The sequence below is a fragment of the Haliotis cracherodii genome, unplaced genomic scaffold (assembly GCF_022045235.1).
Source record: "Haliotis cracherodii isolate W230 unplaced genomic scaffold, xgHalCrac1.p SCAF_1, whole genome shotgun sequence".
NCBI lineage: Eukaryota > Metazoa > Mollusca > Gastropoda > Lepetellida > Haliotidae > Haliotis > Haliotis cracherodii.
Genome location: NW_027266264.1, coordinates 31,852,253 through 31,877,538, shown reverse-complemented (window position 1 = coordinate 31,877,538; position 25,286 = coordinate 31,852,253). Strand labels below are relative to the sequence as shown.

General features: G+C 42.1%; 2 protein-coding genes across 2 annotated transcripts in view; both read left to right on the top strand.

Moving 5' to 3' along the window:
• The window catches only part of LOC139475992 (calcium-activated chloride channel regulator 1-like), a 28,165-nt gene extending 3,474 nt beyond the window's left edge, over nt 1–24,691 (top strand). Inside the window, exons 2-13 of the mRNA XM_071259219.1 lie at nt 2,941–3,217; nt 11,026–11,096; nt 11,833–12,057; nt 15,671–15,904; nt 16,339–16,534; nt 18,319–18,431; nt 19,174–19,296; nt 19,464–19,568; nt 20,551–20,824; nt 21,293–21,454; nt 21,705–21,923; nt 22,757–24,691. Of these exons, the coding sequence (XP_071115320.1) occupies nt 2,941–3,217; nt 11,026–11,096; nt 11,833–12,057; nt 15,671–15,904; nt 16,339–16,534; nt 18,319–18,431; nt 19,174–19,296; nt 19,464–19,568; nt 20,551–20,824; nt 21,293–21,454; nt 21,705–21,923; nt 22,757–23,115 (2,358 nt within the window). The 3' untranslated portion in view covers nt 23,116–24,691. The remainder of the gene's footprint in view (nt 1–2,940; nt 3,218–11,025; nt 11,097–11,832; nt 12,058–15,670; nt 15,905–16,338; nt 16,535–18,318; nt 18,432–19,173; nt 19,297–19,463; nt 19,569–20,550; nt 20,825–21,292; nt 21,455–21,704; nt 21,924–22,756) is intronic.
• LOC139463573 (uncharacterized) lies at nt 5,845–7,926 on the top strand. The gene has a single exon (XM_071244847.1). It carries the CDS (start codon nt 5,845–5,847, stop codon nt 7,909–7,911), a length of 2,067 nt encoding a protein of 688 aa, XP_071100948.1. The 3' UTR covers nt 7,912–7,926.
• Nucleotides 24,692–25,286: the final 595 nt, after the last annotated feature.

The window sequence follows — 25,286 nt, the reverse complement described above, 5'->3', positions numbered from 1 at the left end:
GTCTAACACACTGGATATATCTACATGACATGTGCCTTACACACTGGATATATCTATGTGACATGTGCCCTACACACTGGATATATCTATATGACATGTGCCTTACACACTGGATATATATATATGACATGTGCCTTACACACTGGATATATCTATCTGACATGTGGCTTTCACACTGGATATATCTATGTGGCATGTGCCTTACACACTGGATATATCTATGTGACATGTGCCTTGCACACTGGATATATTTACATGACATGTGCCTTACACACCGGATATATCTACATGACATGTGCCTCGCACACTGGATATATCTATGTGACATGTGCCTTACACACTGGATATATCTATATGACATGTGCCTTACACACTGGATTTATGTATTTGACATGTGCCTTACGCACCGGATATATATATGTGACATGTGCCTTGCAAACTGGATATATCTATGTGACATGTGCCTTACACACTGGATATATCTACATGACATGTGCCCTACAGACTGGATATATCTATGTGACATGTGCCTTACACACTTGATATATCTATGTGACATGTGCCTTACACACTGGATATATCTACATGACATGTGCCTTACAGACTGGATATATCTATGTGACATGTGCCTTACACACTGGATATATCTACATGACATGTGCCCTACACACTGGATATATGTATGTGACATGTGCCTTACACACTGGATATATCTATGTGACATGTGGATTGCACACCGGATATATACATGTGACATGTGCCTTACACACTGGATATATCTACATGACAGGTGCCCTACACACTGGATATATCTATGTGACATGTGCCTTACACACTGGATATATCCATGTAACATGTGCCTTACACACTGGATATATATATATATGTGACATGTGCCTTACACAATGGATATATCTATGTGACATGTGCCCTACACACTGGATATATCTATGTGACATGTGCCGTACACACTGGATATATCTACATGACATGTGCCTTGCACACTTGATATATCTATGTGACATGTGCCTTACACACTGGATATATCTATATGAAATGTGCCTTACACACTGGATATATCTATATGAAATGTGCCTTGCACACTGGATATATCTACATGACATGTGCCTTACACACTGGATATATCTATATGAAATGTGCCTTGCACACTGGATATATCTACATGACATGTGCCTTACACACTGGATATATCTATGTGAAATGTGCCTTACACACTGGATATATCTATATGAAATGTGCCTTACACACTGGATATATCTATGTGACATGTGCCTTACACCGGTCGGATATCTCACATGACATGTGCCTTACACACTGGATATATCTATGTGACATGTGCCTTACACACTGGATTAATGTATTTGACATGTGCCTTACGCACCGGATATATATATGTGACATGTGCTTTACACACTGGATATATCTATGTGACATGTGCCTTACACACTGGATATATCTACATGACATGTGCCCTACAGACTGGATATATCTATGTGACATGTGCCTTACACACTAGATATATCTATGTGACATGTGCCTTACACACTGGATATATCTACATGACATGTGCCTTACAGACTGGATATATCTATGTGACATGTGCCTTACACACTGGATATATCTACATGACATGTGCCCTACACACTGGATATATGTATGTGACATGTGCCTTACACACTGGATATATCTATGTGACATGTGGATTGCACACCGGATATATACATGTGACATGTGCCTTACACACTGGATATATCTACATGACAGGTGCCCTACACACTGGATATATCTATGTGACATGTGCCTTACACACTGGATATATCCATGTAACATGTGCCTTACACACTGGATATATATATATATATGTGACATGTGCCTTACACAATGGATATATCTATGTGACATGTGCCCTACACACTGGATATATCTATGTGACATGTGCCGTACACACTGGATATATCTACATGACATGTGCCTTGCACACTTGATATATCTATGTGACATGTGCCTTACACACTGGATATATCTATATGAAATGTGCCTTACACACTGGATATATCTATATGAAATGTGCCTTGCACACTGGATATATCTACATGACATGTGCCTTACACACTGGATATATCTATATGAAATGTGCCTTGCACACTGGATATATCTACATGACATGTGCCTTACACACTGGATATATCTATATGAAATGTGCCTTACACACTGGATATATCTATATGAAATGTGCCTTACACACTGGATATATCCATGTAACATGTGCCTTACACACTGGATATATATATATATGTGACATGTGCCTTACACAATGGATATATCTATGTGACATGTGCCCTACACACTGGATATATCTATGTGACATGTGCCGTACACACTGGATATATCTACATGACATGTGCCTTGCACACTTGATATATCTATGTGACATGTGCCTTACACACTGGATATATCTATATGAAATGTGCCTTACACACTGGATATATCTATATGAAATGTGCCTTGCACACTGGATATATCTACATGACATGTGCCTTACACACTGGATATATCTATATGAAATGTGCCTTGCACACTGGATATATCTACATGACATGTGCCTTACACACTGGATATATCTATATGAAATGTGCCTTACACACTGGATATATCTATATGAAATGTGCCTTACACACTGGATATATCTATGTGACATGTGCCTTACACCGGTCGGATATCTCACATGACATGTGCCTTACACACTGGATATATCTATGTGAAATGTGCCTTACACACCATGGCAGATATCTCACACACCACACGCTCACATATATCACACACCAGGTTAGTATCTGATGTAGAAATATTGCACGACTACTGGTACAACAGTTAAACTTAATTGTTACAGTGTCGATAATTTAATATATAATTTTTCAGATCCTTATCCAGGAAGCGTCAGACAGCCTCTATGCTGCTACAGGTCTGCACATGCGCGCTGCTGCCATTCTTGTCCCCAGCAGCTGGCAGATGGGGGACAGAAATGACAAGCTGACGTTCTCCGAGGCGGACTTGAGGGTGGACAGACCCCACCCCTACTACAGAGACAGGCCCTACACCCAGCCCACCTGGACGTGTGGGGCAATGCAGCGGTACGTGCATCTCACCCCGGGCTTTGTCCTCGGGACTACTGACGGCGCAAGACAGAAACAACGCGGTACGTCCCGCTTCCTGCAAGTTCGCAGAATGTTTTGTTGCTCTTCCGTAGAGGTTCATTCATGCTTCTATACATCCTGGATTATTCAGTCTATCAAATAGCCATACCCTGTGCTGATGACACGTCGATATGAGTAGACATGCTCTCAAATTACACGGTTATTATATGTAACACCACTGGTACACCAATGTAGTGATTGGTGCTTCCACACTCGTACATTGGGTTACATCGGATTGGCCACCCGATGCTGCTCGTATGTTTCCGGGTGTGATCGAAGCACGTGATCAACTTACCCGCCAAATCTGACAGGTGACCACGGACAGATTTAGACAAGACAGCAGACTGAACGGACAGAACCCACAGAAGCTAACACGATCTCGATCTCCCCTTCATCAAGCTTACGCTGTAAGGTAAGCACCTTTCCCTATCACTAGGCTTTCACAACAATGGCGCTGTGAACAGGATGTAGCCTATTTGTGATATTGGTGACAAAAGTAAATATGTCACACGACAATGGGAAAGGACTGATGAATGGGTCACGTGATGTCCTTATATAGAGCAAAATTCGCAGTATGGAACGTTTAGAGCTTTTTCATTGGCTATTAGAGTAATACCCCAATTCTCTTTAGTTTTTATATTTATCACTTTTCGGCCATAAAAAACTCGTAATGTTAAATGCACAGTAATATCAAAGGGTGTTTATGTATCCACTATCCATGTGTTTTGATCATGTCAACCGCTGGAAGCTGCATGCTTTTCACCCGGCGTATTGCGTGTAAATTTCATGGTGGTTGATTGCAGTGTTGCTTGTACCTAGCTGTCAATCACTGTCACTGGGTGCATGGTAGCGCTGTAACAACTCCCATGGCTTTGCGTGTTTTGTTTTTAATATAAATTCTGTCAGCATATTTATATATGTGTAGTGTTATCATCATTTATCCACTTATACTTTAATTATATGTATATAAATTATGTATTCACATTAATGCACATTAAATAGTGGGTAAGTATTCTGCAGGTCTTTCCATTAATGCAAGGGTTTGCAGGTATGTTTTCACTGTGCATTATTGTTTATACAAGGTTTTAGGATGACACTTCTGCACTCAGTCATTCGCATGACTGACAGCAGTCAACTGTCACCTAAGCCTGGGGTTATATTTATGTATATTAGGTTTTTCAATTATTTTTACAAGGTGTTAGGTTGACACTTCTGCACTCACTCACTCTTGATAAGACTGACTGACAGCGGTCAACTGTCACCTAGACCTGCATGGTGTGTTTATTGCATTTGTTTATTATTTATATCCATTTGGTAAGTGTGGTAGCTTTTGCAATTGTTGAGAATATTTATTTATTTGTCATTTTTATGGTCATGTTTATGCCATGCATGAAATGTGATTGTGTTATATTAGCATAGGTCAAACGTTAGATGGTGCAAGTATTTCACCCTAGTATGGCCGGGTTTCATTTCAGTTTGAGACACCCGCTGACCGTACAGATTATTTTGGGGTATGCCATCTGCTTTGTTCACTGCTGGTACAGTTCAGTTATCTTGCCTGCAGTGTTGTGTTTTCATCTGTAAGTCTGGTAGTGTTAGGTAAGGGTAGCTAATGCTTAGCAGCTGAGTAGTCGGTCCTCTGGGGGACGACATCGTTCACTTGGTTCTGGTTTGTGAAGCCTGTAAGTCCGGTTGCTGACAATATGCGTCCACTTTTATGCTCTGTCCTTCATACGAACGGCATCATTCTACTGGTCAGCAGTCAGTATATTCGGCAACGTGGAGCATTCTTCACGATCAACTGGCGCTCTATCCTTCTTCAGACGATATGGGCTTCGCAGTCGGCTGCCAGTGCCTCACCCTATTAGCAACATGTAGCACAATGTTGTTTGGGTTGGTATCAGTTCTCTACTGGTGGGGGGTAGGGTTGATGGTATATCTTGGGTTTTCTCTGCCGCCATGGTCTCTCTAGCCCAGGTGTAATCCGCCATGCAGGTTGCAACTTCCATTCATCTATCCTTTGACATGTACATGATTTGTCATATCCATAATATTGACATGTCTTTACTTAGGTTAGTTTAATGTTATACAGCTACCATGTAGGTACCGAAAGGTCAGCTTCGTCTTACCTTAGGTTGTAGTACAAGAGCAAGAATACTTTAGGGAAGGCCCGGACACTTTTGTTCCTTTCCCAATTGTATTCGTTCCAAACATGGGGTTTTTATAACTTGTACTTTCTAATTAATTATTTAAGACGGGTTTTTGGATTATTTCAGATAATCCAATCATGCCACCAGTTTATATCAATCTGTGCTCTGAGGAAGAACTCAGGCTTATTCCGGGAATAGGGATGAAACTGGCCCGGAAGATTCTTCAGCTCAGAGAAACCTTAGGTGTACTGACGGAGGAGGATTTTCGTAATCTCCCCTCTATCAGAAACCCTGAACAGGCTCTAAGCACCATCTCCTTTGCCACTGGTACTCAAACTGCAGGCTCTTGGTCTCCCGGGATGGTGGGGCAACCTGCTTCCAGTCAAGCTGCACCATCCAAAACCAAAACATCTAAATCCGCATTTGGACAATTTACTCCAGCTACGGAAAGTACCTCGAGTAGGTTGTCGCAAGCTAAAATGTTCCATCAAGCAGTTCCTAGCCCTGATATGGATGCTATCAACTCAAACCTAAAACAACTGGAACAAGCGGAGATCAACTTGCAGGCCAGGCATAGAGGACTTATTCCACCGAGTCAGAGTGCTCTCTATGACCGGTGGCAGGCGGCCTCTCACGATCTAAGCAGGGAGATGGAGGTTTTCTCTGAGGTTCTTGCCAACCTGGAAGCCAGTGGCCCTAAGGATCCTGGATCCAGCCATCTTGCTAAGGCACCCATGCCTAACCCTCATTCTGAGGTACAGGGTACGGAAGTGTTACGGCGGAGTTCTAGGACAAAGCCCAATACTGAGGAGATTGACCCTCGGGTCCTCCAAGGTGATGAGGGGAATGTCCACCAGAGACAAGCTCTAACCCCTGGGCATAGGGAACGGAGGAGGACAGGCCAAACTAAATCTATGGCCCCTCAACCAATCCTAAGTAACTCGGCCCAGGGGAATGATACACGTGAAACCCCATCCACCCAACGGGCCACTCCATCCAGGTCTCGTTATCCCAGGCCTGCTCAAGATGACAGTCCGGGAGAGAAGGCATTGCAGTACAGGGGATACCTAGACTCAGAGGAGGAGGATCCACTTCTGCTCAAGCAGAATGGGGGTGTCCCCATTTGGCCTCCAACCTCAAGCACCCCTGTTGGGCCTAGAGAGGACATAAGACAGAACGATGGGACAGAACATGGTTTGTCCACATATGCCGAGGGGTACCCTAGGGTTAATCATGCCCAAAGGGATTACCCAGAATATGTGGATACGTATGGCCATTCATTTGGTAGCCGTCAATGTTCCCGTCCTCGTTGGTCCCAGATGCATGAAGAACAAGACCCTAAGGATTATCATTCTGTACGGTATCCTAACCAATGCCGGGTGGATGCTACACATCCTGGGGCCCGCATACCAGCCAATTGCAGGGAACTCCAGCCACTATGGGATCAATCTGGATTTTATAAAGAAGATCTGGCACATGCCCACAGAGATAGGCAAGGGATGTGTAATGATAGGACAGAAAGAATCAGGAGGGCTCCTCACCATCAACCAGCCGCCTGGAGAGAGCCATTAGGTAACTCTTCGGATAGCGACTCAGATGAGGTACGTCCACAGCTCATTCAGAGGAGACGTAAAGCAGTTGTTGAAAAACCAACAGCTCCACTACCACGGATGTTATCATATGATGGTAGTGCAAGATGGTCCTCCTTCTACATGAAATTTCAACGCTTCGCCCGATCTCAGGCCTGGAATGAGGAGGAGAAACTTGACAAGCTGTGTTACTGCCTTGCAGGGAAAGCAGCCGACTTCTTCGCCTTATTACTAGAGAGAGATGAATTCATCTCCTTCCAAGGAATGGTAAAGAAACTCGAAAGGCGGTTTGGGAAACGGTCTCCAGCTGAGACTGCCCAACTGCAGTTTCCGAATCTTCGTCAGGGCTCAGAAGAGTCATTGGAAGAATGGGCGGAGCGTGTACTCCAAGTAGCAATTGCTGCCTTTACAGATCTACCAGAGGACTTTGTGGAACAACAAGTGGTGCGGAGATTCTGCCAAGGATGCGCAAACAAAGAAGCTGCCCACTATGTTTCCAACCTGGGACTTAGAACACTGGAAGCAGCTATGGACGCAGTCCAAAAGTACTTCCAGCATACCCAGGCAGTCTATGGTAGACCAGTCATTCGACGTGATGTTAGGCAATTGCACTTGGCCAATGAGTCTAAGGAAGAATACATGGTTGCCCAAATGACACCTCGGTCAAATTATACCCCTTCACAGGATAAGCAGCAAACTCCATCACAACCTGTAAGGTCAAGTGTGGTGGAACGTTTGACCCGCCTGGAAGCTCGGGTTGAGGAGATGTCAGAAGATATCAAAAAGCTGATGGCTATCGTGAGTCGACGATTTAGAAGCCCCTCATCATCACCAACTAGATCGGGGGAGTGCTTCAAGTGTGGGAAAACAGGTCATTTCCAGAGGGATTGTCAGAACAAATACAATGAAGGTGGTTGTGGAGAGAAGAAAGTCACATTCAGTGCTCAAGAAAAGTAGGGGAGAGACAGAAAAGCCAGACAAGATCCTAAGGAGTCTTTAAACACTTCGGGATCGAGCACATAGGCCTAACCTCGATCCAATGTGAAGAAGGCCATCCCCCATCACATTAGCCTGAACTTCCTTTGTCACCACCCCCTCCATTGTCGCCACCCACTGGACATCATCCATCCTCTCCGACGGCCCACACTCAGCCTACAGCTCTCGGGTCAACCAGTAACTTAGATGACGACAATCTGTCAATTCCAGAAATCAGTTAGGCAATTAAAAAGTGAATCCATGTTTCTGGTACCAGTCCAAATCCAAGACCAGCACACAACTGCAGTGGTGGATATGGCGGCTGAGGTTACCATTATTTCGGACACTTTTTACGATAAACTCTCACAGAAGCCTGAGAAGAAGCAGGACATCAAGTTGAGAACTGCCGACAGGGACTTACATATGTCCTCATTTGTAACACAACCCCCCCAGTTACAACTAGGGTCTAAAACCTATTCGATTCCTGTAGTAGTGGGCCCAATCCAAGATGGTGTTCTTCTGGGACTGGACTTTTTAGTTCCCCAAGGGGCACATCTTGACTTGACTCAACAGTTACTACAGATTGGATCGGATACCATTGAAATGACGTTCTCAAGAGGTACCGCAAGAGTTTTCAAGAATCTCGGTTTTGAAGAAAACCCTCATTCAGCCTAACACGGTACAGCAATTTAAATGTCCAGTATCCAAGCAACTCTCAGTTTTCATGATAGAGCCACGCCTAACAAATAATGATCTTCTGATGCCAAGGACTTACCAAACTGGTGGAAGTGTAACCATTGTGTACCTTTGTTAATGCCAGGCAACTTTACAGGGTAGGATTATTCACCCTGTATGAATGGGTTTCCTTATTCTGACTTGGTCAGGACTGGAACTGAGTCCACCGATCTGGTCTAGATTCCAGGATTCTCATAGCAACTTCGTCGTCTATTTAAGTTATGTGAACCAACTCGGTTGCCACCAAACAATCTGGTTGAGGATTTTCTTATTTAAGACGTATGACTAGTATTAATCATGAGTTACGCGAACTGTCTCGGTTGATAGCACAACACTGCTGCCCAACCCTGCAGGGATTTTCTCATGTTTTGGTGAGGTCACCTCCCCATTCCCCTGATACCACAAGAGGGGGCAAGTCCAGAAAAGAGGGAGGAATGTAGTGATTGGTGCTTCCACACTCGTACATTGGGTTACATCGGATTGGCCACCCGATGCTGATCGTATGTTTCCGGGTGTGATCGAAGCACGTGATCAACTTACCCGCCAAATCTGACAGGTGACCACGGACAGATTGAGACAAGACAGCAGACTGAACGGACAGAACCCACAGAAGCTAACACGATCTCGATCTCCCCTTCATCAAGCTTACGCTGTAAGGTAAGCACCTTTCCCTATCACTAGGCTTTCACAACACCAGTAACTTGTCTGAGTACTCAGTAACCTGTCCTTGTACTCAGAAACTTGTCATAGTACTCAGTAACATGTCCTTGTACTCAGTAACCTGTCCTTGTACTCAGTAACTTGTCATAGTATTCAGTAACTTGTCATAGTATTCAGTAACATGTCCTTGTACTCAGTAACTTGTCCTAGTACTCAGTAACCCGCCCTAGTACTCAGTAACCTCTCCTAGTACTCAGTAACCCGCCCTAGTACTCAGTAACCTCTCCTAGTACTCAATAACTTGTCCAAGTACTCAATAACTTGTCCAAGTACTCAATAACTTGTCCTAGTACTCATTAACATGTCTTAGTACTCAGTAACCTGTCCTAGTACTCAGTAACCTGTCCTTGTACTCAGTAACTTGTCCTAGTACTCAGTAACTTGTCCTAGTACTCAATAACTTGTCCTAGTACTCAGTAACCTCTCCTAGTACTCAGCTCCTAGTACTCAGTAACCCGCCCTAGTACTCAGTAACCTCTCCTAGTACTCAGTAACCTGTCCTTGTACCCAGACATAAATGAGGTGAGCGGGGCTCCAGCTCAACCATGATGCTTCACTCGGAATAACAGACTCCCTGAATACATGTACCTCCACGAAGTTGGTCATGTTATACATTTATACAAACATTAGCACGTACACCTAAATATGACAATCGCTCATTTAACAGGCGTGGATTAAGATTTTTTGTTTGTTTGTTTGTTGTTTTACGCCACACTCAGCAATGTTCCAGCTGTATGACGGCGGTCTGTAAATAATCGAGTCTGGACCAGACAATCCAGTGATTTACATCATGAACATCGATCCAATTTGGATCAATGACATGCATGAACCAAGTCAGCGAGCCTGACCACCCGATCCCGATAGTCGCCTTTTACGGCAAGCATTGGCTGCTGAAGACCTATTCTACCCCAGATGTTCACGGGTCCGTGGATTAAGAAGACAGTGGATGGGGATTAGCACAAAGCAATAGGGACGGGCCTATTGGCTTCAGCTGTTATGAAGTAAGGGTTCACGTAACAACCAGCTGACTGACAAGGAAGTACAGCCATATGATGGATAACAGTTGACACGAACCGAAATAACAATATACAATACAAATATATCAAACGTTGGGCATATTTAGGGAAAAGGTGCAAGTGTCACACTGTGACAAATATATTATCAATAATTCGTCCACTGATAAAAGATAACTTTGGTCAAAGGATATTTTAGGATAAGGACTCGACATAAATACATGGATACAAATAGTCCCGACATGTTACACAATGAATACATCCGTCAGTATATACCGAAGAAGGGGGACAGTAGGGTGATGCACTGTTTCGTAATAAAGTGGAATCCCGCTCATCCGGACCCCAGGAATCCGGAAGCCTCGCCTACCGGACAATATTGACGTGAAAGGAAATATATACCACACAAAATGATTCGCGCATCCGAAAATCCGGTTTCTTGATCCAGACAGTGAATTTTAATTACCAACAGTGCAAAATACACAGCAGTGGGTACCAATTACCTGACAGCGACCAACCTGAACGATATCATGGATTTTGACAACTGAAAATGTGTTCGACCTAAAGTTCTTCTCCATGACATGTTACAACGTGTAAGATACAACATAACTCATATCTTCTCCATTGGTAGGCATCCTCCTTGCAAACCAGTTTGCCCGATATCGCTGGGGTGTGTTTGACGATGTTATAGCGAGTGAAACGGTAAGTTTATGAGATCAAACGTTTATTTCTCAATCAACAAATTCATATCCGACCATTACTGAATTGTTTGTTATACTTGTTATACACATATTGAAGTGTTCAAACGGTTGGTTTGACAATACAGAATATGACTGAGTGAGTGAGTTTAGCAATAGTCCCGTTACATCACGGAGTAGGACGCCAGACCTGGGCTTCACACATTTTTCTCATGGTAGGAATAGAACCCGGGCCTTATGCGTAACAAGCGAACGCATTAACCACAAAACTACCCTACGCCTTCCTCATGCATCAAATAGAGCGTCCGCCCGGTGAGCGGAGGTTCGATCCCCGGCCGAGTCATGCCAAAAGACGTAAAACGTTGGTACTTGTTGTTACCTTGTCTGGCGTACGGCCTTAAGGGGCTCACACAAGGACTGGTCGGCTCGGAGTCAGTATACTGTGTCTGAGTGGGGTATTCATAGTAAACTGCGGCATGGTATCTGAGTGTGCTAGCACTATTTCATCGGCATTAGTCCGGACTAGCACAAGCAGAAACACACAAACACACGTGCATGCACGTCGATATATAACTGCAATAATCTTGGACGCGACGTTGAACCCCATTTCACCTCACCTCACCTAATACGTCAAATGTGTATATGCATCTACATGAACAGTAAATGCCTCTAAATGTGCACATGCTATTTCAATCTGACATTTGTGTTTGGTGTAACGGAATCATGTCATCTTTTCACAGGGCCCTACCACAATGTCCAAAAATCACGAGAAAGCTTGCAGGGGGATGTCTGTGGCCGACATCATCAACAACCACGATGACCACAGTCAGACTGGTCAGGCGCCGACTCAGCCTGTTTCAGTCACTGTTGTGTACAACCCCAACGATCAGGCCAAGAACCCTGAAGAGAAGGAGTGTGGACGACGTGTTGTGCTGCTGCTAGATGACTCCTTGTCTATGAAAGAGGTAAAGGGGCGTGGTGGGTTGTCCATCTTATCTATAATTGATGTGAGTGGACGTGGTGAGTTGTGTATCTTATCTATGAAAGAGGTCAAGGGGCGTGGAGAGTTGTGTATCTTATCTATGAAAGAGGTCAAGGGGCGTGGTGAGTTGTGCATCTTATCTATGAAAGAGGTCAAGGGGCGTGGTGAGTTGTGTATCTTATCTATGAAAGAGGTCAAGGGGCGTGGAGAGTTGTGTATCTTATCTATGAAAGAGGTCAAGGGGCTTGGAGAGTTGTGTATCTTATCTATGAAAGAGGTAAAGGGGCGTGATGAGTTGTGTATCTTATCTATGAAAGAAGTAAAGGGGTGTGGTGACTTGTGCATCTTATCTATTAAAGAGGTCAAGGGGCGTGGAGAGTTGTGTATCTTATCTATAATTGATGTGAGTGGACGTGGTGAGTTGTGCATCTTATCTATGAAAGAGGTAAAGGGGCGTGGTGAGTTTTGCATCTTATCTATGAAAGAGGTCAAGGGGCGTGGTGACTTGTGCATCTTATCTATGATGTGAGTGGACGTGGTGAGTTGTGCATCTTATCTATGAAAGAGGTAAAGGGGCGTGGTGAGTTGTGCATCTTATCTATAATTGATGTGGGTGGGCCTGGTGAGTTGTGCATCTTATCTATAATTGATGTGAGTGGACGTGGTGAATTGTGCATCTTATCTATGAAAGAGGTAAAGGGGCGTGGTGAGTTGTGTATCTTATCTATAATTGATGTGAGTGGACGTGGTGAGTTGTGTATCTTATCTATGAAAGAGGTCAAGGGGCGTGGAGAGTTGTGTATCTTATCTATGAAAGAGGTCAAGGGGCGTGGAGAGTTATGTATCTTATCTATAATTGATGTGAGTGGACGTGGTGACTTGTGCATCTTATCTATGAAAGAGGTAAAGAGGCGTGGTGAGTTGTGCATCTTATCTATGAAAGAGGTCAAGGGGCGTGGTGAGTTGTGTATCTTATCTATGAAAGAGGTAAGTGGACGTTGTTAGTTGTGCATTTTAACTATGAAAGAGGTAAGTGGGCGTGGTGAGTTGTGCATCTTATCTATGAAAGAGGTAAAGGGGCGTGGTGAGTTGTGCATCTTATCTATAATTGATGTGAGTGGACGTGGTGAGTTGTGCATCTTATCTATGAAAGAGGTAAAGGGGCGTGGTGAGTTGTGCATCTTATCTATGAAAGAGGTCAAGGGGCGTGGTGACTTGTGCATCTTATCTATGATGTGAGTGGACGTGGTGAGTTGTGTATCTTATCTATGAAAGAGGTCAAGGGGCCTGGTGAGTTGTGTATCTTATCTATGAAAGAAGCAAAGGGTCGTGGTGAGTTGTGCATCTTATCTATAATTGATGTGGGTGGGCGTGGTGAGTTGTGCATCTTCTCTATAATTGATGTGGTTGGGCGTGGTGAGTTGTGCATCTTATCTATGAAAGAGGTCAAGGGGTGTGGAAAGTTGTGTATCTTATCTATAATTGATGTGAGTGGACGTGGTGAGTTGTGTATCTTATCTATGAAAGAGGTAAAGGGGCGTGGTGAGTTGTGCATCTTATCTATAATTGATGTGAGTGGACGCGGTGAGTTGTTCATTTTAACTATGAAAGAGGTAAAGGGGCGTGGTGAGTTGTGCATCTTCTCTATAATTGATGTGGTTGGACGTGGTGAGTTGTGCATCTTATCTATGAAAGAGGTCAAGGGGCTTGGAGAGTTGTGTATCTTATCTATGAAAGAAGTAAAGGGGTGTGGTGACTTGTGCATCTTATCTATTAAAGAGGTCAAAGGGCGTGGAGAGTTGTGTATCTTATCTATAATTGATGTGAGTGGACGCGGTGAGTTGTGCATCTTATCTATGAAAGAAGTAAAGGGACGTGGTGAGTTGTGCATCTTATCTATGAAAGAGGTCAAGGGGCGTGGTGACTTGTGCATCTTATCTATGATGTGAGTGGACGTGGTGAGTTGTGCATCTTATCTATAATTGATGTGAGTGGACGTGGTGAGTTGTGCATCTTATCTATGAAAGAGGTAAAGGGGCGTGGTGAGTTGTGTATCTTATCTATGAAAGAAGTAAAGGGACGTGGTGAGTTGTGCATCTTATCTATGAAAGAGGTCAAGGGGCGTGGTGACTTGTGCATCTTATCTATGATGTGAGTGGACGTGGTGAGTTGTGCATCTTATCTATAATTGATGTGAGTGGACGCGGTGAGTTGTGCATCTTATCTATGAAAGAAGTAAAGGGACGTGGTGAGTTGTGCATCTTATCTATGAAAGAGGTCAAGGGGCGTGGAGAGTTGTGTATCTTATCTATGATGTGAGTGGACGTGGTGAGTTGTGCATCTTATCCATGAAAGAGGTAAAGGGGCGTGGTGAGTTGTGCATCTTATCTATAATTGATGTGGGTGGGCCTGGTGAGTTGTGCATCTTATCTATAATTGATGTGAGTGGACGTGGTGAGTTGTGCATCTTATCTATGAAAGAGGTAAAGGGGCGTGGTGAGTTGTGTATCTTATGTATAATTGATGTGAGTGGACGTGGTGAGTTGTGTATCTTATCTATGAAAGAGGTCAAGGGGCGTGGAGAGTTGTGTATCTTATCTATGAAAGAGGTGAAGGGGCATGGAGAGTTATGTATCTTATCTATAATTGATGTGAGTGGACGTGGTGACTTGTGCATCTTATCTATGAAAGAGGTAAAGGGGCGTGGTGAGTTGTGCATCTTATCTATGAAAGAGGTCAAGAGGCGTGGTGAGTTGTGCATTTTAACTATGAAAGAGGTAAGTGGGCGTGGTGAGTTGTGCATCTTATCTATGAAAGAGTTAAAGGGGCGTGGTGAGTTGTGCATCTTATCTATAATTGATGTAAGTAGACGTGGTGAGTTGTGCATCTTATCTATGAAAGAGGTAAAGGGGCGTGGTGAGTTGTGCATCTTATCTATGAAAGAGGTCAAGGGGCGTGGTGACTTGTGCATCTTATCTATAATTGATGTGAGTGGACGTGGTAAATTGTGGATTTTAACTATGAAAGAGGTAAGTGGGCGTGGTGAGTTGTGCATCTTATCTATGAAAGAGGTCAAGGGGCGTGGAGAGTTGTGTATCTTATCTATGAAAGAGGTCAAGGGGCGTGGTGAGTTGTGTATCTTATCTATGAAAGAAGTAAAGGGACGTGGTGAGTTGTGCATCTTATCTATAATTGATGTGGGTGGGCGTGGTGAGTTGTGCATCTTCTCTATAATTGATGTGAGTGGACGTGGTGAGTTGTGTATCTTATCTATGAAAGAGGTCAAGGGGCGTGGTGAGTTGTGCATCTTATCTATAATTGATGTGAGTGGACGCGGTGAGTTGTGCATTTTAACTATGAAAGAGGTAAGTGGGTGTGGTGAGCTGTGCATCTTATCTATGACTGATCTAAACGGGTGTTGTTAGTTGTGCATCTTATCTTTGACTGATCTAAGAGGGCGTTGTGAGTTGTGCATGTTTTCTATGAAAGAGGTAAGTGGGCGTGGTTGGTTGTGCGTGTTAATTTTGACTGTGATATTCATATATTTGTGTTTTGAAATGCATGTGTATTCAGGTACTCGAGTTTTCTTGTTGCAGCATTCACGTGTATTCAGACAAAATCAAGTGGCCAGAAATTTTATAAAGGACGTACTTCCCCCCAGCTCCGAGATTGCTATATTAATATTCTACAAGTATAGCGTCAAGTTAGTAGGCAGCCTTACCAAACTCACCACTGAGGAGGATCAAGAACGTATCGTCGACTTGGTAACGCGGGATCGTAGTCTTGGACCGTATACAGGCATAGGGCAGGCCCTGAAAGATGCTCTTGCTGTAGGTCGAGCTTTCATATCGTTGTTATCTGCTGTGAGGTTAAGGCACTCACAAAAGGTTATCATAAATGTTCATCCTATTATTATCTCCTGGTAGAAGCCCTACCTCGTGGACAGGTCTGTCTCTGTCGATGTGCTCGCTGTAAATTAAGCATTGGTACTGTATATCGATATATATCCTTGTTACTGCCTTAGTGATATAGAAGCATCTGATAGGGCTATTTTTCTTAAATGTTTGTTATGAACTGCCGCAAATATCAACAGTATTAGGACAGGCACGAAACAATAAATGGTTTCATATCTTTTGAGTGAATGGGGTGGCTTTAACGCTCTTTGAACAGTATTTCGTGTCTATATCGGCATGATATTATAATGTGGGAGGAAATCCATCCCAAGTTCAGGATCGACATGATCCTAGGTACTATCTGATTCCAGCTGTTAGAGGGTGCTGGTGCAGGAGCTGATAAAGAGGACAGAATACTGCTGATTACCGACGGCGGGGAGAACCCACAGGGAGGCCCTACCATTGACGATGTCATGAAGGACATCATTGAATCCCAAGTGATGGTGCATTCCATAGCTTTAGGGAGTGATGCTTCCACGTCCCTGGGAGAGCTGTGTCATGCAACTGGTAGAGCATCACAATCCAGTTATAAATAAGTTGTAGGTTGTCATGTAGATACGAATATGTGCTCCAGTGAGGTCTTTCTGACAGGTACTAGTAACTGGACTTACGTGTGTGTTTCATGTCGAACAGGGTGTTAATCTGTTTTTTCTTGACCACATGCCCAGACCAATTTGCATACCAGTATTTCATCAAATGACTAACTTTCTCCTCTACGTGGATTCTTTCTACTACATCTGCTAAAGCTACCGGCTACTGACTTCTGTAAGTAGTACTACTATTGCTGCTGCTACTACTACTGCTACGATAATTACTACTACTATTATTGCTGCTACTACTACTACTGCTACGATAATTACTACAACTATTATTGCTGCTACTACTACTACTGCTACGATAATTACTACTACTATTATAGCTGCTACTACTACTACTACTACGATAATTACTACTACTATTAAAGCTGCTACTACTACTACTGCTACGATAATTACTACTACTATTATTGCTGCTACTACTGCTACGATAATTACTACTACTATTATAGCTGCTACTACTACTACTGCTACGATAATTATTACTACTATTATAGCTGCTACTACTACTACTGCTACGATAATTACTACTACTATTATAGCTGCTACTACTACTACTGCTACGATAATTACTACTACTATTATTGCTACTACTACTACTACTGCTACGATAATTACTACTACTATTATTGCTGCTACTACTACTACTGCTTGGATAATTACTACTACTATCATTGCTGCTACTACTACTACGATAATTACTACTACTATTATAGCTGCTACTACTACTACTGCTACGATAATTACTACTACTATTATTGCTGCTACTACTACTGCTACGATAATTACTACTACTATTATAGCTGCTACTACTACTACTGCTACGATAATTACTACTACTATTATTGATGCTACTACTACTACTGCTACGATAATTTCTACTACTATTATAGCTGCTACTACTACTACTGCAACGATAATTACTACTACTATTATTGCTGCTACTACTACTACTACTGCTACGATAATTACTACTACTATTATTGCTGCTACTACTACTGCTACGATAATTACTACTACTATTATTGCTGCTACTACTACTACTGCTACGATAATTACTACTACTATTATTGCTGCTACTACTACTACTGCTACGATAATTACTACTACTATTATAGCTGCTACGACTTCTAATATTGCTGCTGCTATACGACTGCTTTTACGTCTACTATTTCTTCTACCTCTTCAATGTTGTTGCTTCTAGGACAACCACCACCGCCACAATTACTACGACTACTACTTTTGCTGCTTGTGATATAACTGAAACTCCCCCAACTGCTATTGATGATGCCTACTTCACCTACTGTTGCTACTACTCCTAACACTTCTACTACAGCTTCTAGAACTCCACTACCTCTGCCACTAGCCCAGTGAAGATCCTGGGTAGAATAGGTCTTCAGCAACCATGCTTGTCGTTAAAGGAGACTGTGCTTGTCGTAAGAGGCGACTAACTGGATCGGGTTATCAGGCTCGCTGACTTGGTTGATGCATGCTCATGATATCAATCACTGGATTGCCTGGTCCAGACTCGATCATACACAGACAGCCGTTAAATTGCTGAGTGTGGCGTTAAACAACAAACCAATAAAACCTCTGCCACTACAGTTATCACTGTCACTGTTACGACTTCTGTTTCTACTATCACCGCTACTACAACTACGGGAACTGCTGTTGTCAGATCTGGTGATGTTTCAGGTGGGGTGTATGGCTACTACACCGAGAAGGCCCAGTCAGCAACCCTAACACAGGTCGTCAGCAACTTGTGGCAAGATTTCAACATGCTGTGTGTAGAGGACCAGCCCATTGAGGTACTGACAGAATTTAAGCAATTGTTACATACATGTAGCTTCTCTGGAAAAAGAACGCAGCGGGAAAATGAATACAGAAAGTCATGTAAATAAAAGCGACAAACCATTTCCCGATTCATAAGAAATATCTGCCAAAACAGAGTCTGTTGTATGATTTCGACCATATCATGAGTATGTGTTTATGAAACACTATATATTGTTAAATGTCTGTGAAGAATTGACCGCCTTCGTGGTCTATTGGTAGAGCGTCCGCCCGGAGAGCGGAAGGTCCGGGGTTCGATCCCCGACCGCGTCATACCAAAAGACATTAAAAGATGGCACTTGTTGTTACCCTGTCTGGCGCTCGACATTAAGGGGATAAAACAAGGACTGGTCGGCTCGGAGTCAGTATTTGACCTGTCACGTGATGAATAGAGACTCGTCTTCTTGGGATCAAGGTACTAACCTTTCGCGGTTCGCAGCTACGTTGCTGTAATGAAACAGAGAAAGGTTCAAAGGCTTCATAAACTTTAAAGTGAATGTCCGCATGAAAAAGCGAATGATTACTCTTGACGAGGTCAATATTTGAAAATTGGTACATTGAACATTTCCGTGACTTTGTATCGAATTAAAAATATTCTGCTATCCTACAAAATCATTAAAGAAAATTTTGTATGCTACATATGTCAACTATGGTAAAAGACTGTCATTGAAATTAGATGTTTGGTATATAAAATGTGTGTGAGTATGTGAATATTTCCAGATAGTGAATCTGCCCCTAGAAGTAAGCAAGGACAAGCCTGTGGTTGAACAGCCAGTGCCTATTGACTCCACCGTCAATAAGACCGTATTCCAGTTTACATCACCAGAGAATTCGGACATTGAGGTAGACAAACAAGCATATACATGATTGTACTTATAAGATTAAAGTTGGGTTCTTTGTTAAACCATTGTAAACGAGGACATGTACTTGGTAGGCCTACTTCTATCGAATTACAATTAATATTTGATGTGATTTCATACTGAGTACATTCTGTTTTTGAATATATGAAGGTACAGATTAAAGATCCAGAGAACAAGACCTATGATAGAAACTCACCTCAGTACACAGAAGATCCACGACTCAAAGTGGACAAGTTCACCTTTGACAACCCACAGGTCAGTCCAAGGTCTCTATGATGCCAGCTGTACCTTCAAGAATAATTTAAATACACCAATAAATTGAAAAATGACCCTTCGAATGAACGTGGCGCTCGGCTGTTAGCGGATAAGGCAAGGACCAATCGGTGTCGAGAGTGGGGTATTCATGTTAAACTGCCGAACTTACATTCCACTTCACCTCCATTCGGAATGAAAAATATTCCATTTCCACAAAAGTAATTATTTTAACTTGCTCACAACAGTTAACTTTCTTTAATGCTTCAAACTAGGAAGGGAAAATAATTGATAAGACGTTGTGATATAATGAGACCAGTATAGTTACATGCTTTGTGCTCATGTGATCTGTGCTATGGTGTAGCTGAAAAGTAATGTCACACAAGAATTCGGAGATAGAACTTCTGTGTTTTTAATGAATAGCTAGGTTACCTTCCACACAACAGTGCTAATATGAATTTGGAACCAACCCGCAAGCCTCGCCAAAATTCCAGTTGTCGCTACCACATTAAATGCTCTCATAGTAGATTTCTATCGTGTTTTTTATGCACAATGTGTATTGCCACACACACTTTAAAAATTGTGTTAACCGCAAATCTGCATTTTAAAACACATAATTGTGAACATATTGATTACAAAATGCCTACCGACATATTATTGAGAAAGGAGTACTCTTCCGTAAATTTAACTTATGCAGTGATGCAGCCGTCAAATCAGCTGTTTCAATCAGAGGTGATTCTTTTGATTTGTAACCTCTGAGTGAGCAATCATATTCTTTTTTTTTACAAACTCATGGAAGAATATGCAGTGAAACCTCGTTAACTCGATCGAAGTCCTGTTGACCACAGTAAAATTATCGTGTTGTCCGTTGTTCGGGACAAGGAGAGTGTCGATTTAGACCATTGTGTTGATGATTGTTGCATCCTCCTTAACGATTGGGTCAGTGGAATTCGAGGTAACGATGTGTAACTACTGTTTGTGACAGCCTGGTGAATGGAACGTGACAGTTAGAAGCAAGTCCGTGCACTCGAGTCCCGATGCTGTAATAATGACTGTAAAGGCTGACCCCAAAGAAGACTCCGAAACATACGAGGTTCAATCATGGCTTGACAGCATGATAGTGAAAGTCCCTGCGGTAACCCGGATCTACGTATCAGTGACGCGGGGTTACTCCCCTTTGATTAAGGCCAAGGTATCAGCTACCATTGAAAGACCAGAAGCAGACGCTGTGAATGTGGACCTCAGAGATGACGGAAAGGGTACTATATCATATTTCACTTAGAATAGTGCATTGACGTTCATACCTACTCACAATCTATGTAAAACAGTTATTAAATGTACCCACTGGTAACAATTTATTAGCTGAACGTGATGTATAATGTTAATCACCAGCATATGTTGAACTCAAAAGTCGGGGTAACTATTTTTACAGGATATCTATTATACGTTATGAAAGTGAATTTATGACTCTGTCGAATACGGCAACGCTATACGCGCTGTGCTGAGTTGCGTCTCTTATGCTGGATCCACTGATCGTGTGTTTAATTCTTGGTTTTTCAGCACCATGTCTGTGCACGTTGGTTTGATGAAAGTGTTAAAGGGGTTAAACACCTCTTTCACTTTGAACGTCCTCCGCGGTTAGTAAGCTGACAGGTCCTGCTTTAACTAAAATACCGTTCAGATCGGCGCTGAACCCAGCTCACGGATTAAACGTTATTTCTTCTCAGGTGCTGATGTTGCATCTTTGGACGGTATATACACGGGCGAGTTTACTGGCTACACCGCCAATGACCGGTACTCGCTCGAAATCCACGTGGCCTCTGTGGTAGGGGAAACAGTGGTTGTCAAAGAGCTGATCAGCAGGAATGGAGACTCACAAGAGGATGTTGGTCAGTAGCTGTACTCAGCAAAAGTAACTGTGATTCTAAAAAAATAAATTTAAACAAACTGTGATGAGATTGGTCATATGGCTTCAAAGATTGATCAATATGTTAACTTTGTAGATAGCAAACTTTTGTCAATACAGACCAGTGACTTGACATTTTAATATGTATTGTGGTGAGGTCACCTCAAATTGTATTACCCTTTTGACTCTCTTTTAATGCATTAAAATATCAGACATTGAATGTTTTTGTACAGATTTAGAGAATATCGAAGATAAGATTCTAACTTCTCCTGTGGAACCCATGGCGAGAACACCATCGCAAGGACCGGGAGCATTCGACGTGCGTGGGTTGAACACGAAAATCGACCAGTTTCCGCCATCTCCAATCACTGACCTTGTTCCCATAGAGGTCAAGGACAACGTAGTCACGCTTCAGTGGACTGCGCCCGGAGATGACTGGGCGGAAGGAACAGGTATGACCTTCATATTGTACTCACCTTTTGAGAGGCTGTTCCTATTATCTGATCCACAAAACGTTTTACTTATAATATGTATAATATATAGCGTGACATATTTATAGGAAGCTTACACTATGAGTGCTATAAAAAAACTTACCCTCAACAGTTTGATGACAATATTCAACTAACTCTGTCTTTTGTTTCTTTTGACCGATTAGGGGTGTAACGGCTGATGCAACTAATGGTACATTGAAATAGTCATGTTCTATTGAAATACATGGAAGATATTTACATCCCGTTGCACTATCCATACATTCGAAAGAGGTATCACAATGAAAAAACAATACAAAACAAGTGTTAATCATCCCCCTATTCAAATTGTTTGGGGATATGTGTGTGTATCCGCCCAGAGCACGTCATCATTATATCTCAATACAAGTACAAACGTTGTATCACTATTGCAGTAGTGTTTGCTATTGCACTATTTAACATGCCCCCAATGACCCCCTACTGATATGTTGTGCTTTACCCAGAGCAGATGACATCTGTCATGGCCACTTTTGCCTTTACAGGCGCTGTCCTAGAGTAAAAGTGCAATTCTCGCAAGTTTGAATCATTTCTCAGAAACAACAAGGCTCTTAAGTTAAACACAACTTTCTAATCAATCTGATAACCACAGATGGCGTAAATTCGGTTCCTCAGAGATGCATGCTCAGTTCGTCGGTAATGGATGTTCAGTTGGTCATGCATGTTGAACGAACTCGTCAGTATTTTAGTTATTTTATCTCTCGAATTGTTTTTGTTTCATTTTCCTCAGTGTTCACGGACACATGTTTGTATTGTTGCAGCAAGTGAGTACGAGTTCCGAATGTGGCACGACCAAGACGCTTTGAGGAAAGATGCAAGCATTGGCATTTTGATGACCGTTGAGAACCCTGAAGGAGGAAAATATTCCCCATCTCCCTCCCGTACAACAGAAACACTGACCATCAGACTGTCGGACAGTTGGCCATTTCCGTTCTATTGCATTGCTATTGTGACACGTGACCATGATAACCACACATCTGAACTCTCTAATGTCGTTCAACTGCCTCGTTCTGAGACACGGCATGACATCATGTCGGATCCTGCCGCCATATTTGCCTATACGTATGCAACTGTTTACTTTGTTACTCGACTTGTGGAAATAAATGCTATTTATGGTTAAATTGATAAACATGTTTGTTTAAACGAATTTTAAATTAAATGTTAAAGTGCACTATAAATGCTATATTTTAACATTTTAAGTGATGTTACCCGTAGAGTTCATGGTGCTAAATCATTTTTGAAGCCTAACGCGTGCGTGTCTTGTAGATTTCGAAATATACAACGTCAACGCCAGACAATAACCAGTCTCGATTATTCCCCGAAACATTTTTACAATTGGGCGTGAAAGGCAAAGTAGCCCTGAAAATGACATGCATGGAACAAGGGTGGGGGCAGTTTTAATGTCTTCGCCCAAACATTTCTTGTAAAGTTGACTAAGCATAGACAAATGCTGCTGAGCTTATGATGCGACTCAGGGACTTCTATCCTCCAGCCCAACATCGACCCTGTATGAAAATTGTGATAAAACTAGAGTCAGTTATTAATTCATTAGCATGTGTTTGTTTCCAACCATCACCCCAAAATATACTGAGGGAAACAAATAAGGGAACACCACTTTATCACACTGTTCCTTTATTTATTTCAAGCTTTTCACACACAGAGCAATTCAAAGGATGCGAAGAAACCTGGAAAAGAATAAAGGAACATGTACTTTTATGTGTTTACTTATTTGTTTCCGGGGGCGGTCGGGTAGCCTTGTGGTTAAAGCGTTCGCTCGTCACGCCGAAGACCCGGGTTCGATTCCCGACATGGGTACAATGTGTGAAGCCCATTTCTGGTGTCCCCCGCCGTGATATTGCTGGAATACTGCTAAAAGCGGCGTAAAAGCATACTCACTCACTCACTCACTTATTTGTTTCCCTCAGTATATTATATTGATAACCCCCACCAGTTGATTAAATCTTCCAAGCACTGTATGTGTTGGCAGTGCAATGCACTCTTTGTTCATGATATCACGGATACCTATGTACATTTCATGTTTTGCGTCTGCCTTAAGCAATTGTTATTTTTGCAATGTCATACTTGTCAATAATACATCAATGTATATATCAACTAGTCTTACAAATGTACATACAGACAATCAGTTCATTTCATGAAAGTATATATTTTATTCTATTTGTATAATAGTTGTTACACTATGTCCTCGGGGATGCTGGGATAGACTAGGTCGTCCTATAGGGGTCATGCATGGTGTAGTTGGACTCGGTGACTTGGTTGAATGTGTATTCGATTTATTTATGTATTTTATTATTATTATAACAGGTTAATTTATCTTTACTCCGCTGACTTTGTATATACTTATGTACAAGCGAATGACCAGGGCCCACTTGCACAAAACGATCTTAGCGCTAAGATGATCGTAACTCCAATACTTTAACAAAGGCTTACAATAGTCATAGTGCTAAGATCGCTTTGTGCAAGTGGGCCCAGGTATCGTCAATTTGTTACACATGCAAACAGTACAAACGTCTTCTTGCTTTATATCTTATCCGATATATAACCTGTCAATTAATTTGTTTAATGTAACATTTTTGTTTCATTTGGCTTGGCTTTGAGTGCATCGGATGAACGTTTGCTATTTAACGTTTGTTTGTTATAAATCATTCATTAAATGATGGCAAATAATGAATACTTCATGTCACCAAATCGTTTTTATAATAAATAAAATAATAAGCGATAGAAAACATATTAGCCTTTGTATTGAATCTATTGCTATTAAAACATATATATGCAAGATTGTATAGTAAATCACTATGGTCAAATAATCAGAATATAGCCATCCCAACAACAGCAATCTCATTAAAATCAGATTTAAGTTGTCGTTACCGGTTAACACAGATCTGAGGACATCCCATTGCGGGTCATATCAGAACGACCTTTCATCTGGCCAGTCAGAGCATCGCTTATCAGATCATGAAAGTGACAGTCGGAATGTGATTTTTGATCTGCAACCTCGCATAATAACACCAGAGACCATATAATAGACTGTTATATGGTCTCTGATAACACACAGGGTATTCCGAACAACAGTTATGAGCTTTATGTCTGTATTCATACAATCTAGACCAGCTAGACCAGACTGTTTTGTTCAGTTTTTATTTTTTTAATCGAGTATATGTCAAAATATATTTCGAAACGTAGTCGCTAGTTTGAAACTCGTGCCGTAAAGCTCGATTAAGCTGCCTTCTGATTGGGTGTTGTCGACTTCTTGTTAGTCATTCCATTGGTCGA

Coding starts and splice junctions, on each gene's coding strand:
- LOC139463573 (XM_071244847.1), top strand. CDS start 5,845: ATGTTCCATCAAGCAGTTCCTAGCCCTGATATGGATGCTATCAACTCA.